The 22643-nt window shown below is 40.7% G+C and overlaps 3 protein-coding genes across 5 annotated transcripts in view; all 3 read left to right on the forward strand.

The window, feature by feature from the left end:
* The window catches only part of capn15 (calpain 15), a 29088-nt gene extending 15481 nt beyond the window's left edge, over window positions 1-13607 (forward strand). For all 3 annotated transcript variants that reach the window (XM_077625233.1, XM_077625232.1, XM_077625231.1), the window contains 10 exons: window positions 1106-1314; window positions 2686-2869; window positions 4091-4314; window positions 4873-4998; window positions 6663-6815; window positions 8601-8762; window positions 9186-9421; window positions 9509-9678; window positions 10113-10291; window positions 11154-13607. In XM_077625233.1, coding sequence (XP_077481359.1) covers window positions 1106-1314; window positions 2686-2869; window positions 4091-4314; window positions 4873-4998; window positions 6663-6815; window positions 8601-8762; window positions 9186-9421; window positions 9509-9678; window positions 10113-10291; window positions 11154-11331 — 1821 coding nt within the window. In that variant the 3' untranslated portion in view covers window positions 11332-13607. The remainder of the gene's footprint in view (window positions 1-1105; window positions 1315-2685; window positions 2870-4090; window positions 4315-4872; window positions 4999-6662; window positions 6816-8600; window positions 8763-9185; window positions 9422-9508; window positions 9679-10112; window positions 10292-11153) is intronic.
* A 564-nt stretch (window positions 13608-14171) lies between these two features.
* Window positions 14172-19870, forward strand: LOC144092953 (putative protein MSS51 homolog, mitochondrial). Its single transcript, XM_077626138.1, has 6 exons — window positions 14172-14329; window positions 14403-14552; window positions 16009-16133; window positions 16210-16776; window positions 19116-19209; window positions 19563-19870. Exons 1-6 carry the CDS (start codon window positions 14172-14174, stop codon window positions 19759-19761), a joined length of 1293 nt encoding a protein of 430 aa, XP_077482264.1. The 3' UTR covers window positions 19762-19870.
* Window positions 19871-20302: 432 nt separating this feature from the next.
* Window positions 20303-22608, forward strand: LOC144093141 (putative protein MSS51 homolog, mitochondrial). The gene is made up of 6 exons (XM_077626458.1): window positions 20303-20660; window positions 21100-21246; window positions 21313-21437; window positions 21601-22164; window positions 22236-22329; window positions 22398-22608. Exons 1-6 carry the CDS (start codon window positions 20551-20553, stop codon window positions 22606-22608), a joined length of 1251 nt encoding a protein of 416 aa, XP_077482584.1. The 5' UTR covers window positions 20303-20550.
* The last annotated feature ends 35 nt before the right edge of the window (window positions 22609-22643 follow it).

The raw sequence follows: 22643 nt of genomic DNA on the forward strand, positions 1-22643 counted from the left end.
ATTTGCCAATATTTATTTGTGTCCAGGGGAAAGGCCAGAAGTTGACTAAATTATGTTACGAACACTAATGTCAGTGGCCAAAACTTGTCTGGTTCAATCAATTTTAAATGATCAATGGTATTGAATTTCGCCCTAAGGATATGTTGTCATACAAAAGCTAGCTAACAGTCTCATTTCAGTTTACCACAAGATCGCGAAATTATTTGAAAAGCTTTAGAACAGGGGTGGGCAACCCAGTCCTCAAGGTGGGCTGTGGGTACAGGTGGTTGTTCCGACCAATCTAGGACAGACAGTTTAACCAACTTGGTTTTCTACGGAAACAAGAAGCATCTGACTGCAATCTGTTGATTTGGCTTGTATGACACCAGATTGGTGAAAAGTTGTTCTCCTTATGTTCCCTTTGTGGAATTGTTTGCCCGCCCCTGCTTTAGAATTTGTCCATCAACTTAGGAGAGGGCAAAGCATTACACTTTTGTTCCTTCATATGCATTTTGTGTTTTGAAGTCAAGGGCTGAAGTCTCTTCTTCCTTCACACTGTGGTGGTAAATCCATATTGGCACATGCATCCATAAAACACCAAAGCTACAGTTCACGGGTCGTGCATAAAACGGTGACCTTTGCCCTTTGTGCACTACATTGTCACCTTGGATGTCAGCAATGGTGGCGAGTTGTGTGGTCACTATTGTGGCATCAAGGCAACAGAGTTGAATTATGAGCAGGGGCTGACAGGGAATCAATTTGATGCACTGGGAGCTACCAGCTAGAGGCCCGCTGTATCCCCTGCCAGTATCACAACAAACATCGCCGAGTTACCTTGTCACACCACAAATAGGAAACCAGTGTGTGTGTGTGTGTGTGTGTGTGTGTGTGTGTGTGTGTGTGCGTTGCTGTACAAAGGGATTTTAGATGAGCAGGTAGTGTGTCAGATTGAATATCATGTTGTCCGTAGTTGGGCTGTGTAATTAGTAGACACTGAGCTTCATTTGAGACACCTTCTATATTCTTAGTCTTGTTTTAAAGCAAGCATTTCTCTACTTCTCTACTCATGTTCTTGTCTCCTTTACGTTTTCCAACTAATACTATGTCCTTCTTCGCCCTCAATTAGAACACGGTGAACTTCGTGGACGACAGCTTCCCCCCAGGACCTCAATCGGTCGGCTTCCCCGAAGGCGACAGCGTCCAACAGCGAATTAAAAAGTGGCTCCGCCCCCACGAGATCAAGTGCAGCAACTTTAAAGACCGAAGCGTCAAATGGTCCGTTTTCCGCACGCCACGACCTTCTGACATCCTCCAAGGGCTGCTTGGAAATTGCTGGTGAGCTGTCAGAACACATCACAAGGAAGTAGGAAGCTCCTCGGGCAAAACTCATAGACAGAGGCCATGATTGCAATGTGCACTGTGCATAAAAAAATTGGATGCTAACAATAAAGACCCATTTCTAACACGGACTGCAATTTGGTCCACTTTTCCTAGTTAAGTACTGCAATAAATGATCCTCCTTCACATAAAAATTAGCACTTTTTGTAAATTGCAATGCAACATATTTTTATGGGTTTTATTCCCCTTATTTATGTGTTATTCATGGAAATGGGCATAGTATCACAGCTGTAAGCAAGTAAGTCTAGACAGCATTATAGAGAGGTAATAAATTCTGCTCTGGTCAATGAAGTTTAAAAGACAGAGATTGGTCTATTATCTTGTTTGACTTTGCAAAACATTTCACATGCACTTAATTCAGTGTTGGAGATAGATAGGGGAGATTAGGATGTTGAATGTAGAAAAGTGAAATAATAAAGAGAATTTATTCTGTGAGAAAAAGGAAAATGTTGAGATCATGGTGCAGTACTAGAGTACCTGACAGGAAGATAATTCACACAACTTTGGGCAGGTGCTTTATCTTTCTGCCCTTGTTTGGTATCCTTTGGGGGTGTGTACATGCGTGCACGCTCATACACACACAACAAGTCAATCCCTCACAAAGTTGACCAATAGAAGTTCCATCAGCAGCATACACACAGCTTATCAAAAAAACTCTCTCTGGAGCCAAATCCTCTCACTCTCAACAGGATGTAACCCAAATTCTTCCTCTCGATCTCCCACTCCCATACACACACACACACACACTCACACACACACACACATGCACATATGCACAGATGCACACAGATGCGCACACACAGTTGTCCTAATAAACCAGCAAACAACCAGGCAGCCAACCAATAGAACTAGAGTAGGGATGTGCCAACCACTCATATTGATGAAAACATCAGTAATATAAGCTGACAGCATAGTAACTAGGGGTAGACAATATTGGTTTTCAATTTGTATTTTTTTTAGTTGAATATACAGTCTTTCAATGGCACATTCTAAAAAATGCAATTTTATAGATGCAATATAGTTCTTCTCATTTAATTTTATTTTGATAGTATCTTGGTCCTAGATGAGAAATGATCAATATGTGAAACAAGCTTAGTGATTAAACACTGCTTTTTATTGATTTGCTCAGCCTTTATGTATGTTATAGTGTATATAAAATCAAGTTTTATATCGCCAAAATATGATTGAAGACAATAGAAAACTACATGAAAATTGGGAATTTGTAGATTCAAAGGTGTATTGTAGCTAAAATGGTGAGCATGGAAAATTACAATTGAATATATGGAGTAAATGTATTTCTTCCTTTAGGTTTCTCAGTGCTCTGGCTGTTCTGGCTGAGCGTCCCGAGTTAGTAGAGAGGGTGATGATCACCAGGACAATTTGCACAGAGGGAGCCTACCAAGTCCGCTTATGTAAAGACGGGACGTGGACGACGGTGCTGGTAGATGACATGTTGCCGTGTGACGACTACGGTTTCCTCCTCTTCTCCCAGGTTTGTTCCCACTAATGACGATATATATACAAGACGATGCGAGGAAAAGACTGCCGTGCTTTTAGTTACACTTGCTCTCGTGTTTGTCCTTGTTCAAGCTCACAGGGGCTAATAAAGACGGAAGGATAGAGGCGGGGTGGTCACCTTCTGAAGAACTTTTTATAGCACAGTCGTGCCAGATTGTGACCCCTGAAGGCAGCCAAACATGAATGTGACTGTTAATGTACCGTTGCACGTTATGTAACATTAATCATGTGTATTATTAATGATGGTTTTTACTGCCTGCTGGGTCTCGGTGAAATGTGGCCCTCTTGTTTGTGGCGGTGCTGCAAATGTATTGAACAGTATCTTTTTATATTCTGTCGCATTTTGCAATACCTTGTTACTCCGAGGGGTAGTGTGTCTCAAAAGTAAGTATGTAAACTAGGAGGTAGTGTTATGCATAAATGATCTGTGCTACTATTTCTCAATTGTTACAAAATTCCTTGGAGTCTTTGATCAAGTAGTGCACATATGGTACTGCTATGGAAAAATAGGGTACAATTTTAATTTGAAGTATATTAAAAAATACAGATCCTTAAATGGACAAAAGTTTAAGGTTTTGTAGATTAAAAAGAAATAACACATTATATTTAATACCTGTTTTAATTATTCAGCAGTATAATGGGAATTTTTTTTCTTATTTATATTCATGGTGCTCATACTGAGAACTAATATATTATTGAATTGTAGGGCATTTGATTTATTCAATAGCAAACAACACAATTACATTGTTATTTAGAAGTGTTTGTCTCGATCAAATTTATGACTTAATGAAGCTGCGTTGCAAGTGCCTGTTTGCTCAATTTAGGATCATCCACAAACAAGGCAGTTGATTAATTTCCTCGTCAAATACAACCCCTGGGACACAAGTTTGCTTGTGTTGAAAAATAATTCATTCACACTCGTTTGATTTTTATTTCAAGTCATTTGAATATGTTTGACTATCTTTCAACAAGACGTGTGGACACACTGTATATTGTATTGGCTTCGCAATGCTTCTCATTTTTGTTAATTAGCTGTAGATTATCACAAGAGCTTTTGGTCATTTGTTTCCTTCCCCAGATACATAACCTCCAGAAAAAAAACACCCTACTGCAACATCTCTTTGCCAATGCTCTGTGCCTCTTTTCAAGACCATAAAGTGACATGTGAATGTGACACTGTGTGTGGTCTTTCCAGGCCCAAAGGAAGCAGCTGTGGGTGGCGCTTATTGAGAAGGCTCTGGCCAAACTACACGGCTCCTACTTTGCCTTGCAGGCCGGGCGCGCCATCGAAGGCTTGGCCACATTGACTGGGGCTCCCTGCGATTCCCTAATGCTGCAGGTCAGCTCCACCAACCCACGCGAGGAGCCCATTGATACAGACCTGATCTGGGCTAAGATGCTTAGCTCCAAGGAAGCTGGGTAAGAGAAATGTTTGGGTTATATATAATTCGCACCAATTAGTTCTCCTAATTTTAATGTATTTAGGGAGAAATACCAGTAGTTTTTTTTCTGCCCCCTGCCAGAGATCAGTAGGTATGAAACCTTTAAGAATGATATGACTTGATTTAAAAGTGTAATAAATTTGACTTTTCAGTCATATGAGATTAAATGCAACCACAATATACAATATCACACAATAAAAAGACAGAGTTTGTTTCCAACTTTCTAACAGGTTTTCCTAAGAGTTCCTGTTATTGCCTCTTTGATATGCGCATGTACAAAGTAGCAGCGCCCCAAAGTTGCTCAGTCTTCTGCAACCAGTCTGCCGCCCATCTGTCAGACAAGCCGCGGTATATTTTAATAAATCAAAGCGGCCTGTCATGAGAGTGTTGGCAAAACGGAGGGGGTTCATCAACAAAGTGGAATAGTATTTTTTTCTTCTTCTGATCCATTGACCTAAGCTTTTGCACCCTCACAGTAAAGATGAATGCATTTTTTGAAAAGATATGATGACATCTGACTGTTGTTCTTGTGTAGGTTTCTGATGGGCGCCTCTTGTGGAGGAGGCAACATGAAGGTGGACGATGCAGTTTATGAGTCTTTGGGTTTGAGACCTCGCCATGCTTACTCCGTTTTGGATGTACGAGATGTCCAAGGATACAGGTACCGATTAATCTTGTTGCTACTATGTAAAAGTGATGCTTTAAATACCGCAATGTAGGGGAGGCATGAAAAAGGGGTCTCGCCTTGTATTAAAAATAAATAAATAATAATGGAATTTGATCCCCAGACCAAAAGGTCGATGCATGTTCCATCATTACAAATGTCAAAAAGTCCTTCAAAGTACAAATTACAACTTCATTAATTTAAAAGGTCGGCTGGAATGTGTATTAAATGCCACTTATGCAGATGAATGTTAATTAAAAAAATGAGGTGGTTTAAGAGCTCTATGCTTTAAGGGTGGCATGACCCATTGTCTTGTTGCAATGACACTAGAAGGTGCAGATGACGAACATTTAATATAAATATTCATTTGCTCAGGGTGCATTTAATTGTATAATCATAAATTACTCTTTATTAGGCCACCAAAAGCTTCAATTTATCTTTACACTTTTGAAGGTTTTTTTTTCAAATAGGCTTAGAATTGGAAAAGTTAAGAAATAAAATTGTTTTTCTAGTGAAAATGGAAAGTATTCTACTATTTTGGCCCCTTTATTGAGTTTGAATTTGAGTTTTTTTTACTAAAAGGAACTTTCAAAACGAAGCGTCATTAACTTTTTATAGTGTGTGGTACAAGTCCAATTTTTGGAGGTTTGTATTTGTGTTTTTGGAGGTATTTTCTTATCCCTGAAGTAGGCTTTCTGATCTAAGGAACAAAAAGTTATTTTCAAGTTGAAGTGGAACTCCAGTTATGTGCAAAGTTTAAAAAAAAAAAAGAATCACCCGATAGGATTTGCGCATATTGGCTTTGTACAAATCTTTTAAGTAATTTTGAGCACTAAAAGTCTTTAATCTTGTCTTGGCCTACATTTAAAACGCATAGTATATTAATTATTTATCATAATATCTAGTTTATAAATGGATCATCAAAGAGATCTTTTCTGTGAATATGCTGTTCTTGTGTAAATGGTGGAGGGCCACTTACGAATAGAGAGCAGGTGTGCACTTTACTACACTGTGCTCCCTTTGATGCCATGATGGGTGGGGGTTGGGAGAGGGTCACACCGATAAAACACAATGCCAGCTTCTATCGGTGGGAGTAAGTCGAGAGTAGCTTAATTTTTTTTTTTTAAGCGTAGATATCGTTTCTCAAGAGAGATACACTTTCATTTCCTGCCATAAAGCTAGCGGTGTAGCAGCACTTGATCCTAAATGCCACGGAGCCCCCTTCTGCGTGAAGCCAGGGGACACAAAAAGCAGATTTTTGAATGGCTGTTCACCCGCAGATTTTCCAAAGAGCTGGAGAAACCCTGTGTTTTTTTCATTATATTTTGGAAATTTGTTCATTGTTGGTATAGTAAAGCTTTATATACATAGGTAGATCAATAATTAATCACCTAAACTTAAAAATAAACATTTTATCACCTACATTGTCATGTGCGCTTAGTTCATTTTTGCCGTTGTTGTGTTTACTTTGGTTCATGTAATGTTTTTCTTGGTCACGTGTATATATCATGTGAGTGAAATTGTTTTTTTTGCTGAGCTGTGATATCAATGCTCATTAAAGTAACATTAAGCCACTTGGTTCTAACATTTTGCAGCAAATACAAGTACAACCTAAGATTTTTTTCCTGAAAATAAAAAACATCAATATTGTACTTTTTTAGGTTGTTGAGACTTCGTAACCCTTGGGGTCGATTCTCATGGAATGGTAGCTGGTCGGACGAGTGGACGGACTGGCCCCAGAACCTGCGTCACGATCTGATGCCTCATGGGAGCGGAGAGGGCGTCTTCTGGATGGAGTATACAGACTTCATCAAGTAAGCGGTACTTTTTGGCAAGTATACTGAAAGTAGGAAATTATATTACTTTTCCCGCTGAAATAAGGGAGTCTATTCATAGAGTTTATTCACAATCATATATCATAAAATGCTGTGGGTCATCGGCTACATAGAAAGGCAGCGAAAGGTTGGCTGTTCTGAAAACTGTTGGCAATGAATGTGTTAAGCACAGAGTGTGACTTCACAGATAAGAGCATGAATTGGAATATAATGAGGAAATGTAGTCTGAAGGTTAGGGTACTGTTTGTTCTGACTGTTGGACCTTGGCCGAGGTCTACACTCCACTGAGTGCAGTTCTGCGTCTGCAAATCCATCCTTCCTTCCCCTAACTAACCTTTCATCACTTTCAGCTTCCCGCAATACCTCCTAGTGGCTCTTATAAGTTATTGCATCTCATGAACCTTCATCTCATAACAGGATATTTGTCAGCACTTAAGTTATCATGGCTTCACGCTGTGATGTTTGCACTCTGCACCACAGTCAATCACCCCACTCAGCAGTGTGACGGTTGCGCTGATATTTCGATGCCAGTGGCGGTGGCGGCGAAGCTGCCAAACACACACGTTGTCTTCATTCCAGACGTACAGCTGTTCACAAATGTAAAATGCATGAATTTCCAGCTGGGGATGCTTCATCCGAGGAAAAGATGCACTCGACACAAGCACTTTCAAATGGCAATGCTTTTGTTACAAGAGATCGTGGGAAGGGACTCTCCAAATGTCGTCTGAGTCCACCGTGATGGACATGCGTCATGTGACGAAGCGTTTAGTAATCTCATGCCTCTGTGGATTTTACTCACCATCTGGTTTTGGCATCAAATTGAACAACACGCTTGTGTCAACATGCAGAAAATGGCTTCATTCCAGAAGTGTCACACTGGGGTTTTTTTTTGGTTTTTTTTTAAAGCTACTCTTGTTTTGTTTGTTTGTTTTTTTCAATAACACAAGTAGTTACAAGAAGAGTTACATTAAGACTGTGAAATCCAGATATCCCTTTATTTATCATTGGTTCTTACTACAATTGTGTAAGATCTTGCCAATTACAATGCATCACAGTAATCAAGCAGTCAAACCACTGGACAAGTTGGTGGCCAACATTCATATTTTGGGGAATCTGTAACCATTATCTAATGCTTTCAATCTCTGAACCAGTTGGTTCTCATTGCAATGTCAATGGATTGTCGAGAGAAACAATTTTGGGTCTCATTTTATATCTTGTATTCACAAATTTTGAGGGTGTTTCTTGACTAATTCCTTTAAAAAAATGGAATTCCTCCTCTGGACTAGCAATTTTGGCTGCCATTGAGTTAAATTAACCATTCGCCTTATCCACACTAATTAAGGGTGATCCGAGACGAGGGATGGGTCGTGTAAATTAATGTCAGAGAGAGTCATTTGACCCAAGAATTGCTTTACAGTATTTTAGTTTGCTGTAGAGTAGAACTGCACTGCGTCAATTGAGGCCAGTGTGTGTTTGAGTCTGTTATTCATGCTCCTGTCAGGAAAAATAGTAGTTGCAATAAGTCCAGGAGGGCCGAGGCAGCTGTCCTCTTTGAACAACTCCACCTGAAAAATGTGTTTGGCCCAGAGGACCCCATCTGTCTTTTTGCCTGATTTCTCCCAGCCACGTAATCTCTCGCCTTTGCAATGAAAGCAGGAGACTTGTGACTCCAAAGGAGAAAATGGGAGTGATGAAAGACATCACAATCAGTCCTGATGCTTCGATATGACCTACAGTGTCTTCTCCCGGCTTTTGCTCTTGCAGGTATTTTGACTCGGTGGATATTTGTAAGATCCACTCGGACTGGCAAGAGGTGCGACTCCAGGGATGCTTCCCGAGCAAGGCCAGTGGGCCCGTGAATGTCATGTCCCTTACCGTACTGGAGAGGACAGCGCTGGAGTTTGCTCTTTTCCAGGAGGGAAGCAGGTAAAACCAAATTTTAGAAACCTTTAGAAACAATTAAAAATAGACAACAATAACAATTAAGACTCAGAATGTCCCGCTCGCATACTTTAGCACGCAAGTCGAATCCTGATATGATACCCTGGAAATGTATTTAGTAGGCAAAAATAGCACATCCGAATATCTTCTTTTTTTTTCACAATTTGAACAAAGCTATTTAACATGAAAGCCATATAAGATGTTTTTTTTAGTGGAAACATTTTTTTTAATGATCGAATGATCGCTGTTGACCCTCCCAGTCAAAATAGATTAGACATCCATCAATGTAAATGGCAGCCAATGAGTTAATACTTAAAAATAAACCTTGTTTGATATTTCTAGTTTAAATTCAAGGTGAATATACGTTTTTTTTCTTCCCTTTCGCTCACCTTTATCTTCATTCGTCAGACGCTCAGACACAGCAGACAGTCACCTTCTGGACTTGTGCATCATGGTGTTCCGAGCCTCCTTCGGAAGCAGCAACAAGCTGACCCTAGGCCGTCTGTTGGCACACAGCAAGCGAGCGGTGAAGAAGTTCGTTGGCTGTGATGTCATGCTGGAGCCAGGGGAGTACGCCGTTGTGTGTTGCGCTTTTAACCACTGGCAGATGAACGTGAACGGCTCTGGGGGACCACCTACGCCCAGTAAGTTTTGCATGTTTGTTATGATATAATGTTTAAAATCTGTGGCATCTGATCATTGTTCTCGGTTTCCATATCGCTATCTCCCAGTCTCCAGTCCAACCAGTGGAGCCCAGCGGCGGCCCAGTCACGACTTCCCCGGCTACATCCTTGCCATCTACAGCTCCAGACAGGTGATGGTAGAGCAGGTTGAAGCAGCCGCCACCACACTGGCAGACGCCATCATCCAACTGACGGAAAACAAAGGCGAAAGACACGAGGTGCTTGTCTTCGTCTACATAAATGCCATGTTACCAAAATGAATGAAAGAACAGCACTCTTATTTTCACATACATTTTCACAGTCGCTATTCCTTTTTAATGACATCGCTTGAAAAAAGAAAAGTGACGTTCTTTGTCAGATCAGTCATCTCCTGACGCACTAGGTGGGCCCAGCTCTCTTGAGTTTGTCAAGCATTGCACACGTGCCAGTAATTGGATGCATTCAAATAGATTTTCTGGGACATCGAGGTTATAAAACCTGTAGGATTCCTATTTTCTCGTGTGCTTTTGAATACGATGCATAGGTGACTTACGGATTAAAGAAGGTATATGATAATAATGAATGTGCATTGTCTGAAAATAGTTCTCTCTATATATTTAGATTTATTATAATTTCATGTCAGCCACTTTTGACCCTGATTCTGTCTTTGCAGGGCCGTGAGGGCATGACGTGCTACTATTTGACGCATGGCTGGGCCGGGCTCATTGTGGTGGTTGAAAACCGTCACCCCAAGTACTACCTCCACGTCTCCTGCGATTGCACAGACAGCTTCAACGTGGTGTCAACACGTGGCAGCCTTAAGACCATCGACAGCGTACCACCTTTACACCGGTATAAAAAATACACAAAAGAGTGTCTTTTATTGACAGGTGCAGCAAAAAAGGAAGCAGCGTTTTATGTTTTGCGGTTAGACCGCTGCCTTTGAAAGGCACTTCCTTTTAAAGAACAATGCAGGACAAAAATGAGCACAGTGGAGCTGCCTGACACCTTATTAATCCTCTTTTGAATTTAGGCTGCACGCCGGCAAATGATTCACTGGTGGAGTCGCATGTTATATGGCATGTTCTCCAGGAGAGTTATGACCCATATAAAAGGCAGCTGTTAAATGTCAAAGTTTTTTCTCTATTGTAGTTCTTATCTCGTAGCAAGAAAGTGATGGCCAAGCTCTTTTTATTATTCACCTCCACAGTATTATTGTGCTATATCCTTACTTTCAGGTCTTGAAAATTATAGCTTCACAAAGAGAATAATGCGCGGCAAGCTATTCATTGGCCACATTATGTTGAGGGTAAAAATATGTCCATCCCATCTTGATTGGGATGATCAGTCAGAATATCAGTATAATACACCTCAGAATAATAATACACAATGTAATGCATGAGTGTGGCTAATTGCGTTACTGTAGAATACTACTGAGTTAGCACATGATTGTTTTTCATATTTGCTTTACATCACTTTGACCGTATAAGTGAGTGAAAAATGAACAGCTTGGCGCAAAAATGTTTGCCTTTTATTTGAGGAACAACAGCAAAAAGAGAAAGAAAATGAGCTAATTTACACGGCCATAGGGACACCTGTGATTAATACCATCCGTCTTACAGAAAGCATGCATAGCGACAACTTCAAAGTTCTTTTCAACCCCTTTAAAGAATGCAGCGCATAATAATTTGGAGTGGTCTGTCTCTTCCTGCAGGCAGGTGTTGGTTGTACTCTCCCAGCTGGAAGGAAACGCCGGCTTTTCCATCACACATCGGCTGGCTCACCGCAAAGCCACACAGGCCTCCCTGGGCGACTGGACGCCCACCAAGGCCACCCACAGCCCTCAGCTCATGCCGGACATTGACGGCCTGCACCGACCCAGGCCGCTATGACCATCATCCGACGTGGCACACTTATCCGATGAACGGTCAGACCACTGGAACGCTGGGCGAGCGGCACGTGCGGCGACGGAAACACATACAAAGATGTGGAATGACGCGCATCTGAATGTATTCATCAACACTGAAGCTTTCTTCTGGGCCCCTCAGGATGGACGAGGGCGGACTCGTCAGCCCTCAAGCCCCACGGACCAGATGGAATTGTCAAAATGTGTGCGGTACAAGCGCTGTATATGGATTCCCAGTGCTCTAACTACTGAGCCATTTACAAGACTTTTTCCCTTCACTTTCCGCCCACTCAGTAAAGCAACCAGAAAGACGACAGGGGGACAGTTACTGTATATCAACCCAATGACAATAGGGTACTTATTAAGCCAAACCTACCTTTTTAACAATATTTTCACCATGCAGGTAGAGTATGAGTCTTATATGTTTCATCCGTATAGGTTTTTCGGTGCATGTTTGAAGGTCTTAGAAAAGTTCACGTTAACTGTCGCTAACTCAGGACCAACCGTGTGTCATTTATAATGGAATATACCGTGAAGCCCATCTATATTGCCTATAAGCCGATTTTTGAGTATATGTCCAAAATTAACTCAGTGGCTGCCTACAGTGAGAGACTTTCAATTTGTTTGAACTGGTAGAGGCTGGCATTGATTAGTTGCTGTCGACCCTCCTAGATTAAATAAATTGGACGTTTCTCGGCAGTGAAATAGTTCAAACAATATTGGTAATAAAAGGGATTTAATGGTTGTAGCCTTGCCTACTACAGGAAGAAGTACTTTGCTGCCATCCTGTGGTTTTTATAGCTGATTTCCAACATATTTCACGTGTTGCCGAATTATTTTGATCAAAACTGGATCATTTGTTTAAACAATAGCTTCCATGGCAACCGTAGTCATTTATCTAAGAAGTGCAACAACTCCATAGCAATTAGCATTATAACTGCAATTATTAGAAAAATAAGTATGGTATTTTTTTTATTTTTCCATTTTAAGGAGACAAACATTGTATTCCTATTTAACTTTTCGAGACAGGGGTAGAGATTCCCAAACTTTTTCAGCTGAAGATTTAAATGGCCTCTTTTCCCCCATACCTATGGCATAGTACACTTCAAAAAACACAACAAAATGAATTGACAGTTTGGGAAGCCAAATAGGAACCAGAGTGTCTGGTGAGAGAGGAACTGGTAAAGTTGACTTACTCTCAGAAGCACCCAAGAGTGAAATGAAAAATTTGTCGGAACCCATGAGATGTAGAGATCCTACTAAATTGCCCTGGCAGAGGTGAAGCTTACGTTAAAGATCAGTCGAATTGCTCAAGCTCATCTTACAGATGTGCCAGAAATGTTTTGAATCTGAGGTCTTTGATTGGAAAGTCGGAAAAGACTTGAATCCGTCCTGAACGTCGCTCTGTATGTACCCTACTTAACGTCTAGGTTTGTATGCCTCAAATGTATTTTTTGGGGGCAGCTTGGATGAGGAAAAAATGGTCTGCCCGACAGTTACTTCACATATGATTATATAAGTACTTGAAATTATTTTTTTAGTCATTGAGTCGAATTGGTACGGTTGAATGACCACAGGCAGATTTTTTTAAACATACTTGAAAGCCACAAAACTGCACTAGTGACTGTGGCTCATTAATCCAATGAGACACAGATTTATTTTCTAAATACATTTTAGCCATTTTTACAACTGTACTCTATTATTATTTTTTACAACATGTTAAATGTTCCTGTGATGTTAATCAGCTGTAAATATGTTACCCCCAAAGAAACATACACCTGTACAATGACCACCCACCCCTTTCGATATTTGCACTGAGCAGCTGTGCAATTTAATTTATTGGGATCGATTTGCAGGCTAATGTGATGGGGCAAGGTGCACTTTTATATTTACCTTTTTTTGTCTTCTGCCTCATTGTCAGTTTGGCTCTTACTGATGTCCTTCAGTCCCCTCCCACCCCCTTTAAACATATTTCAGTGGCACCCCCTGCTGCTAGTTTAAGGAGGCCTCAGATAGAGTCAACACCCCTCATCTGACTTTGTACAGGTACCAAACTATGTTATTGAGGGGAAAAAAACAAAATCAACTTTTAAACCAGTAGTCACAATAACAAACAGGAGCCTATTGCTGAAAAATGTGATATAATACTTTATAGATCCTTTTTGGGGGTATTGTTGTGAATATGTGTATAAATATGTATGTTTTAATATTTCAATCTCAGGTTCCAGTGGACCAAATAAAAATTCTTTTTTTTTAAATTAAGCACCAGTGTTTTATGATTAATGTATCAATGATTTATGTATTACTCAAAGGGCGTAAAAATCCTGCCCTTACTCTACCCAAGCCCTTTTCTCCCTCTCCTGTCTCCACTCCCATTTTTAAACCCCCCCACCGGGGTAAATGAGAGGATGAACCCCCCATGAGGAGCTGTCAATCACTGCAATCCTGAAGTGAAGAAGGGAAAGGAAACTATCCAGAGGAAATTGCTATTTGGCCGCCACCGAGAGGTATGACACTTCATATTTTTCTCTCATGCTGTGATATATCTCCGACCGGACAGCTGAAAATGCAATAAGGCTTGGGTAAAATATTGCCAAGGACTACTCCATTGTTGATATGGAGCATCTTAAGGACTGTGTTTTACGCTCAAATTCTGAGCCCGGGGGGGACTAAGTGACACTAATGTTCTGCATTCCTGAACTGCTATGAGATCATGCATTTTGCAGATGGGCTAAATAAAAAAAATACTGGTGTGAGGAGTTTGATTTAAATACACAAATTAAAAAAAGGATTTGAATTATTTAGTTTTTAAGGGAGGATACAAACATGGCGTCCCAGATCCCAGCGCTCCCTCAATCCTACTCTCCAAGCAACGATAGCGTCTTCTCTGACCAGTCTGGCTTCTACTCTCTGGACTCCAACGTCCCGGGTCTCTCCAAGAGGATCCTAGCCAAGCTCAACTTGAACAACTATGAACAGTACAGGTACTCTTAACACCCCAAAAAAGTGAAGCACCAGAATTTTCCTATGAGAATATTGGCGATTGATCAATTCCAGGGCTGCCCTGGAGGGCAAAACAAAAGGAATTGCCTTCCATAACTATAAGGAGATGTTCCAGAAGATGGAGGAGACCTTCCAATTCTGCACTGGCTGCAACAAACTTCCAGAACATGTCGGCGAAGGGGGCACTTTGAAACGCTGTGTCAAGTTAGTGCAACATTGGGTTGAATAGATGAAGAAGTGTTGTTTAAAAAAAAAAAAGCATATATTTTGCTGACTTAAACTTATGGACTCTTGAGAATCAAGTAAGCCCATTATGAGAACTGTGGCTTCCATCACCACATATTAGGGTAAAACGTGACTAAGCATCGAGTGAAAACTGCTCATGGCTTCTGCTTTGGTATTTGCCGTCTCTGTCAGAGTTTTGACTTTGGCTTCACACTGAAAAAAAGTGGATGCTATCCAGGTGTAAATATAACTAAGACCTTCTGACTGTGAATCATCTCCATGGAACTCGACAGCCCATAAAACACACTCCGGGATGGATCTAGTGTCGTAACGTCCCATATGATACCGTGCGGCTTTCTTTTTATGACTTCAATTTAGAGCAACAACTTGTCACAATCTGATCGCGTCAAATTCATTGTGTTGATAGATTAGTATGCTATTTGATGTCCTTATGTAAAAAAATGCTGGTCTCTGACATTACCGGCATAAATTATTTGCGGGCCAGCCAGGATACCAAACTAAGTTCACACTAGCATAAATGTTCACTTTTAGTGCTTTGTGGACACTGACAAAAACTAAATGTACACTAAGTATCTGCTAAATCCCAAATAAACCACCAGAATTAACTTGACTGTGCACTAAGACACTAATACATTACTATTAAACTATTAATACTCATAATCACATAATTAGGTATCAAGTAAAATTAATGCACCAGCCAAGTCATTTATTTTTAGACTGTTTTGGGATCATAATTTGTGATACTCTCGTAAACTTTTTTAAATAGCAAGAGTTGATGGTTTAGGTTGCTTCAGTGTACAAGCACTGTTTGTCTTGCAGTCTTTTAGCTTCTACACGATTTATTTCCCAGTTTAAAATTCAACTCCTGTTCATAATTGGAGAAAAAAATGTTCCAAGTGAATTGATCTCTATAATAATGCTTATCCTCCTACGAGTCTCCCACAGGCACACACACACACACACACACGTACACACACACAAAATTCTCAGCTGCTTCTGCCTCTCTCCAAGGTAATTATTGTTAGCAGCTGATGGTTAATGGTGATTTGCTGACGTGCAATAGATCTACCTTCTCCATCAGTGCAGCAACATATTAACATTACTGATTTTTAAATCTCTATATCATTTAAATCTCATTATTGCTAAATTAGAAATGTAGTATTGATTTTCGAGTATTGTTTGCACTTATTCTGAGCAAAAGCATTAACCAAGGCATGGTACGCATGTGAAGTTAAATATAAAACTAAGGCAAAATTCTAATGATAATAATTAATTCTTTTGGAGCATTTCACAAGTGTGAGAGTGTTTCAATTGTGAGTGTGGCTGAGCTCATTTGTCCTCTTTTATACATGGAAGTGCTCCTGCATCTGACTGAGACAGCTGGCTTGTTGTTTTTCCCAATTCACCCTGACAGGTGTTTAAACGTGTACTACTGCTCCAAGGACTGTCAGGTAAAGAACTGGCCTCACCATAAAAAGTTCTGCAAGATGTTGCGTCTGGTGGCCATTGACAGGCTCGTAGAGTGGCTGGTGTTCACTGGTGAGTGCATGTTTTCATGCCAAAAAGTGCGATTATTGCATCTTATAATGTTTCCATAAAAACTTCACCCTTACAGGAGACCTTCCACTTCCTGCTGAGAATTGGTCCAAACCAGCTGTTGAACCAAAGACATGGGAGGACTGGCTCTCACTGCACGAGGACCAATTTACACCCCGTCTGGCAGCTGTTCTGACCTGCTCCAACATGGAGGTCCTGTGGAGGAACGTCAGCCGGCCTAGGCCAGACGACGGTGACCTGCAGAAGTCCGTGTGGCGCATTCAGAGCGAGTTTCTCTCCCGTGTCCTCACGGTGGGCTTGGCTGTGCGGCACTATAAGCTGGACCCTCATGCTAAACCGCTCACAATCCACATTGCGGGGGCCTCCCATAATGAGACAATGGGGGCAAGGCTGACGGACTATGACGAGCTCAACAACATGTTCCCGGGGCATCAGGGTATTGAAGTGGTCATGGTGGGACCGGAGGTGGTGGCGGGCCCCATCATGAGGCCCCCTCTCAGAGCCTTTGGGCCCAAGAAGAGGGTCTACATCAGTGCCTATAAAGGCCTATACCATCAGTTCTGGGAGGAGGTGGTGGAGAAAGAGGATGCAGCCAAACCGGATCTGGTGGTTGGATTTCATCCTGGTATGTCAACTCACCCAAAAAAATGCATCTATATTTTGCCAGTAAGAGACATTTAATCAAAATTATTTTAGCATAATCATTTCTGGGGTTTAAACATTGGAAATTGAAAATGGTTTGATTAATTCTGCTTGAAAGTAATAAAAAAAAAGTACATTTCAGTTACTATATACTTAATCATCTCAAGGCGCGTTTGTATCTGCACAGTTTATAACTCATAAAATGAAATATTCACCTTGGCAAAAACGAGTAGAGGTCAAAAACAATATATTCTCTCCACTTATCCTCCCATCTTTTATAGAATAGAGCAAATTAGATGTTTATCTTGCTCAACCTACTCTGTTCATTAGGCCCTGGCTTTTATAGAGATTGCCGGTCATTAATGGGAACAGCTGGAATCACGCTTTTCCTGGCTCACGATATAATGACCGCTATATGACCTCTTGAAAGCGTGGGGCGTGTTGACCCAGCCCACGCTTTAAGTCATAAATGAAGCACTTTCACCTTCCTTTGTTATTCATCATTGATGTGTTTTATTATCATAAGAACAGTTGAGAAACATGTTTGCACATATTAGATGAACAAAGACAAAAAAAAAGAATGCAATGGTCACCCGCACAGTGTCAGCTCATAAAAGTGATAGTATACACTCACACATCCTATATGAGATTGCACCACCAGTCTGTAGTGCGACCCTTTAACCCACCAAGCAGCAGACAAAGCCCGACCTGGCTGCACCCATAACCTCCAGCCCCCGGCGGCTCACTTATCACCACATGGCGCCTTCTAAATATACCATCAGAATCCATCATGCGCTGAGTAAACTGCTCAAGAGAAGCTCACTGCAGATCAACTGGCCCAAAAAACGTTATGACAAAGCTTCAGTGAGAGGGCAAACAAGTGGATGAGAAACCTGATAAATAATTCTGGATGGGAAGTTGCGTCACAATTATCTAACCGGGAGTCATAAGTTATGACGCAGAACTTGTTCAATTATATCTGTCGCATTTAATTATAAAATATTTCTGTAAAGTCCAATATCAAATCATTCACAGCACTACCTATCAAAATTAATTGAACATCTAGTGGCAGCAAATGGCTGAAATATATTAATTTTCATTGTTAATTAAAAAAAATAACATAACACATTATTAGAGTTTGTGGGTTTTGAATAAAAAAAATATTTCCATTCCATTTCAATGGGGAAAAGTTTATTTGAGACACAAGCTTGGTCATGACCCAAATTATTAAACTCTTATCTCAGGGCAACCACATAAGATAGCATTCATTATTGTAATGCACATCATCGTATACTAAATAGATAAACTTAATAACTCGAGCGACTTTGAACGCAATCCTGATTAAATTTGTGTACTGGCAGGTTATAATGCAGAAATAAACATGGTTGCACTATGAAATGCTTCCGTTTTATATTATATGGGAAAGTCAAATCAACCATACAAAGCATTCGAGACTAAACTAAACGAGGCACATCACGTGCAAACACTGCATGAGATATGACATTTAAAACATAAAATATGCAGTATAAACACTGCACACTACACAAACCTCAGTAAACTCTCCCGTTTAATTAGACCTAATTGTATCAGAATATCTCTAAAAGACATTCCCCAGAGCTAATCAAAATCTTTATCCTGCGTAAAGGCCAAATTCTCATTAGTGCCACATAATTATTGCAATTAATAGCCAGAGTGTGCTTCATCTTCCCGAAGGGTTGAAACATGAAATCATTGCTTAATACTTTATCATGATGGGAAGCGCTAACCTGGGGCATTGTGGGACAGCTGAAGCTTAAATGAATTTGTTCAATTGGCTACACTCATATTTCCTATGGGTGTGGCCCCCCATTGTCAGCTAATATCCAGCCTTAACATATAAGACCCCATCAACAGACCGAGAGGCGACATAGCCCGCTGGAGGGCAAATAAACTGGGGTGGATTTACCAAAGTGTTTGATTTCTACTGGGGATCGAAGCCTGTGAAGGATGAGCTATTCATATGACCAATAAGTCAGGATTGGGGCTAAAGTGACAACTGGGGGCTAATGTGAGGATGTGTGATCTGATATCTGGCAAGTTGAGGCCCCCATTCTTGATCTCGCTTCTCAAACCGAGTGTCAACAGGCCAGATTGGATTTGCACCCAGTGGGGTAAAATAAATTGCTGGGCCCTTACATTACCATCCGAATTATACTGGATGAAATTGTGTGGGTTTTTTTTTAATATAACTCTTTGACAGGAATTTAACCTAACATTTGGGAAGCCTTTAACACTCATTAGTAGTGCTTTCTTATTAGTGTGCTAATTAGTCATTCCCTGCAGGTTTCCATGCCAACCAGGGTCTGGTGGAGGGTTGGCTCCCCACCCTTCTGCTGCTCCGAGACTACAATATCCCTTCCTACTTCACTCTGTACAGGTTAGTCATCTGAATTCATACATTTGTATCACAGACAATCATCAAATGAAGACTTTGGCCAGTTAATTTATTTAACTGGATAAGCGAGCCGTCAATTGTTAATTCATCTCTTGAAGTGCCATTGACCGTGAATTGTTTTCAGGCTTACCTGATCAAATGGATTGAATGTCTATCACTATCAATGACAGACAATCATTCCTAAAACCAGACTTTTGAACAATGAATGACAAACAATCTTAATCAATGTTTTGTGTTTGGGCCAATTTGATTGGCTCATTGCTTCAACAATTGATGTATTGCTCCAGATCGGATATATGGTTTCATATTTTAAAGCACATTTTGGGTTACAACAGCGACATGGAGCTCACATACTCGCTGCAGATCCTCTTAGAGTTGGAGATGGACATCAAAGAGAGCGGGGCCAATCCGTTCTCGTCGCAGAAGCCAGAGCAGGTGCAGGCCTGCCCCAACAAACCACCGGTGTACTGTAACTCTCACTACATCGCCTTCCATGGATTGAAGCCACAGCAAGAATTTGAGGCGATCAACTAAAGGATCGTTTACAGAGGATGGACGAAGCACTTTATCCGCAGACTTTCCCATGACAAAAAAATTGGTGACGAACATGAAGTGGGATTTTAAAGAAGCAAGTTCTGATTTTGATCCCATTTGCAGCAAGCAATACAGATGCAGAATTGCTGAATGTGTGACACACACAGTCCAGCAGTATATTAAATAAATCAATAATTGCTTAACTTTTAAATCTAGCACATTTCATCTATATATTATGTGGCTTTTTCTGTAATTATAGCATGACGTTAGTACAGAAAATAATTCTAGTGTGCCTCACAGTTATAAAAACGTTCCCTTTCTAATTCTCTCACAGTATTAAAGCTTCTTTATATATTTTTTTTCACAAATGGTATTTACAGCAGAGTGGCGCAGCGGAAGCGTGCTGGTTCCATTAACCAGAGGTTATGGAGGTAAAACAATGAATGCTTTTCTATTGAACAGTGCTCAAATCATAACATTTTTCCCCTTTTGCTTTGTTGCTCACTTGACATTTGTTTTTCTGTTTGGAATCGCTGTCCAAATGAACCGGTTTATGTACTGGTTGTCTTCTTTGTGACACTGCCCTCAAGTGGGTCTATCAAGTCAGTACCCGTCGACTTCAGTAATTCTATTGGTTTCTTTGAATTTATATGAATATAAAACGACCTATTGTTATGAGTGTAAATGCAAATGATTTTATTTTTACAATAACTTTTGGAACATAAGGTCATGCCATATATTTGTAGCGTGTTTAGGGTGTAGTGGTGTGTTTTTCAGTGTCAAATTTAGATGGACAAGAACAGGTGTTTTAAAGTTCTGCCCTTTGCTGTCGAAAGAGAGCAAGAAGGAAGACTACCATTAACTTTCGAACAAAGCTCCAAAATGGCAGAGAGAAAGAGGTATGTTAATCTTTTAAGGCTATTTAACGTGTATTAGAAAAGAAAAAAAAGGGAGGGGGGCACTTTTTAAATATTATACTCACGGTGTCAGAGTGCAAACCAGTCGTGCTTGAATGACAGTTTGACTATGTTTGACTGTTTTCCAACTTCAGCTATACATATTCCATGCGATTCGCAAATGTCTTTTCCGTAGATCTTTTTGGACCGGGTTGTCACATTAATAGTCAAGCAATCCCTGTTAAGATATGTGAATAACAATGTTATGTGGTGTTAAAAATAGCTAAAGCAGGACATGGTGATGTTTGTCAAATGGCAAATGCATATTGGATTCACACTTTCACCTCACTAATGCAAATTACAGCATGATGGAAGATCATATCTGAAGTCCAACAAGCATGCAAACCTCCTGACGCATATTTTTTGACCCACCCTTTTCCAGAGTACCCGCACAGACAGATGCACCCAAGGCATTCCGTTCCCAAAAGGAAATGTTTGAAAAGATGGAGGAATCTTTTAAAGTCTGTGCGCATTGTGAGAAGAGTTCAAATCAGCTGGCAAACCCTCAAAGCCTGAAGCGCTGTTCCAGGTCCACAAAAATCAAATCTACCGTGACAGCCACACTATACTCAAGAATTAAATTTTGATTTTGCAGATGCTTGAATGCTTATTACTGCTGCAAGGACTGTCAAAAGGTCGACTGGACTAAACACAAGAAGTTCTGCCCACAACTGCGTCTCGCTGCCATTGACAGGGTAGTTGAATGGCTTGTGTACAAAGGTGTGCAAGTAAGAATATCTCATAACAAAAAGTATTTCGTGTATTTCTCCTGTTTGAAGAAAAATGCATGGATTCGTATAGATTACATTAAGGAGCACTGGGTGAAGTGTAGAGTGACCCTGTTTTGTTTTAAATGACTGGATTCTTTAAAATGACCCTTCAGGAGATCTTCCATTCCCCACGGACAAATGGTCAAAGCCAGAGTCCGAGATTAAGAACTGGGAAGACTGGCTGGCCATGCAAGGTGATCTTGCCCCTTGTCTCGACCCCATTTTGACAGGAGCAAACATGGAGAAATTGTGGAACGACGCAAGCAGGACTCGACCTGAAAATAAAGACTTGACAGAGTCCATCTGGAGGGTTTGTAGTGAGTTCTTTTCCAAACCTCTTACCATTGCCTGGGGAATGAGGCTGTTTGGCCTGAATCCATATTCCAAACCTCTCACCATCCACTTGGTGGGAGCCGGCCAAAGCGAGACTCTTAGGGCAAAATTGACAGATTACGATGAGCTGAATGGGATGTTCCCGGGTCACCAGGGGATAGAAATTGTAATGGTGGGACCAGAGTTGATGAAGGGGCCCATCACAAGGCCTCCACTTACATCCTTTGGGCCTAGGCAGATGGTCTATATTAGTGCCTATGAGGGCCTCTACCATCAATTCTGGGAAGAAGTGGTTGAGAAAGAGGAAGCAGCCAAGCCCGATCTGGTGGTTGGATTTCATCCTGGTGAGAACAAGTTCTACTATTTAATGTAATAAGTCGATTTTTTAGTTTAACTATGTTTTTGTATTGTCAAGGATTTGATGCAAGTCAGGGGTTGGACCAAGGTTGGCTTCCCACTCTTCTACTTCTACGGGACTATGAAATTCCTTCTCTTTTCACTGCCCTGAAGTGAGCATTTGGATTGCTTTTTTCTTCCTATTTTCGTCATGACAAGCTTCTTGTCTCTTTATTCACAGTGAGGCAGAGATGACCTACTCATTGCAGATTTTGCAAGAGTTGGAGATGGACATGAAAGGAAGTGGGGCCAACCCTTTTGCATCACTCAAACCAGAAGTGGTGGGCCCGTGTCCTAACAAGCCCCCTCTCTATGGGAACTCACATTACTTTTGTTTTCAAGGTTTAAAGGAAATTATAGAGTTTGAAGAAGCAGATGATGCCTCCATATAAAACATGTCAGTCTATTAAATCGTGATATACTAACT

The sequence above is a fragment of the Stigmatopora argus genome, chromosome 18 (assembly GCF_051989625.1).
Source record: "Stigmatopora argus isolate UIUO_Sarg chromosome 18, RoL_Sarg_1.0, whole genome shotgun sequence".
Taxonomy (NCBI): domain Eukaryota; kingdom Metazoa; phylum Chordata; class Actinopteri; order Syngnathiformes; family Syngnathidae; genus Stigmatopora; species Stigmatopora argus.

What these genes read in the sequence shown, in the direction of transcription:
- LOC144092953 (XM_077626138.1), top strand. Translation starts at nt 14,172, where the DNA reads ATGGCGTCCCAGATCCCAGCGCTCCCTCAATCCTACTCTCCAAGCAAC. An exon ending in AGAGTGGCTGGTGTTCACTG is followed by an intron (nt 16,134 to 16,209) that starts GTGAGTGCATGT and finishes TCACCCTTACAG; the next exon opens with GAGACCTTCCACTTCCTGCT. An exon ending in TCCTACTTCACTCTGTACAG is followed by an intron (nt 19,210 to 19,562) that starts GTTAGTCATCTG and finishes GGGTTACAACAG; the next exon opens with CGACATGGAGCTCACATACT.
- LOC144093141 (XM_077626458.1), top strand. Translation starts at nt 20,551, where the DNA reads ATGGACAAGAACAGGTGTTTTAAAGTTCTGCCCTTTGCTGTCGAAAGA. An exon ending in AAAATGGCAGAGAGAAAGAG is followed by an intron (nt 20,661 to 21,099) that starts GTATGTTAATCT and finishes ACCCTTTTCCAG; the next exon opens with AGTACCCGCACAGACAGATG. An exon ending in AGCCTGAAGCGCTGTTCCAG is followed by an intron (nt 21,247 to 21,312) that starts GTCCACAAAAAT and finishes TTGATTTTGCAG; the next exon opens with ATGCTTGAATGCTTATTACT.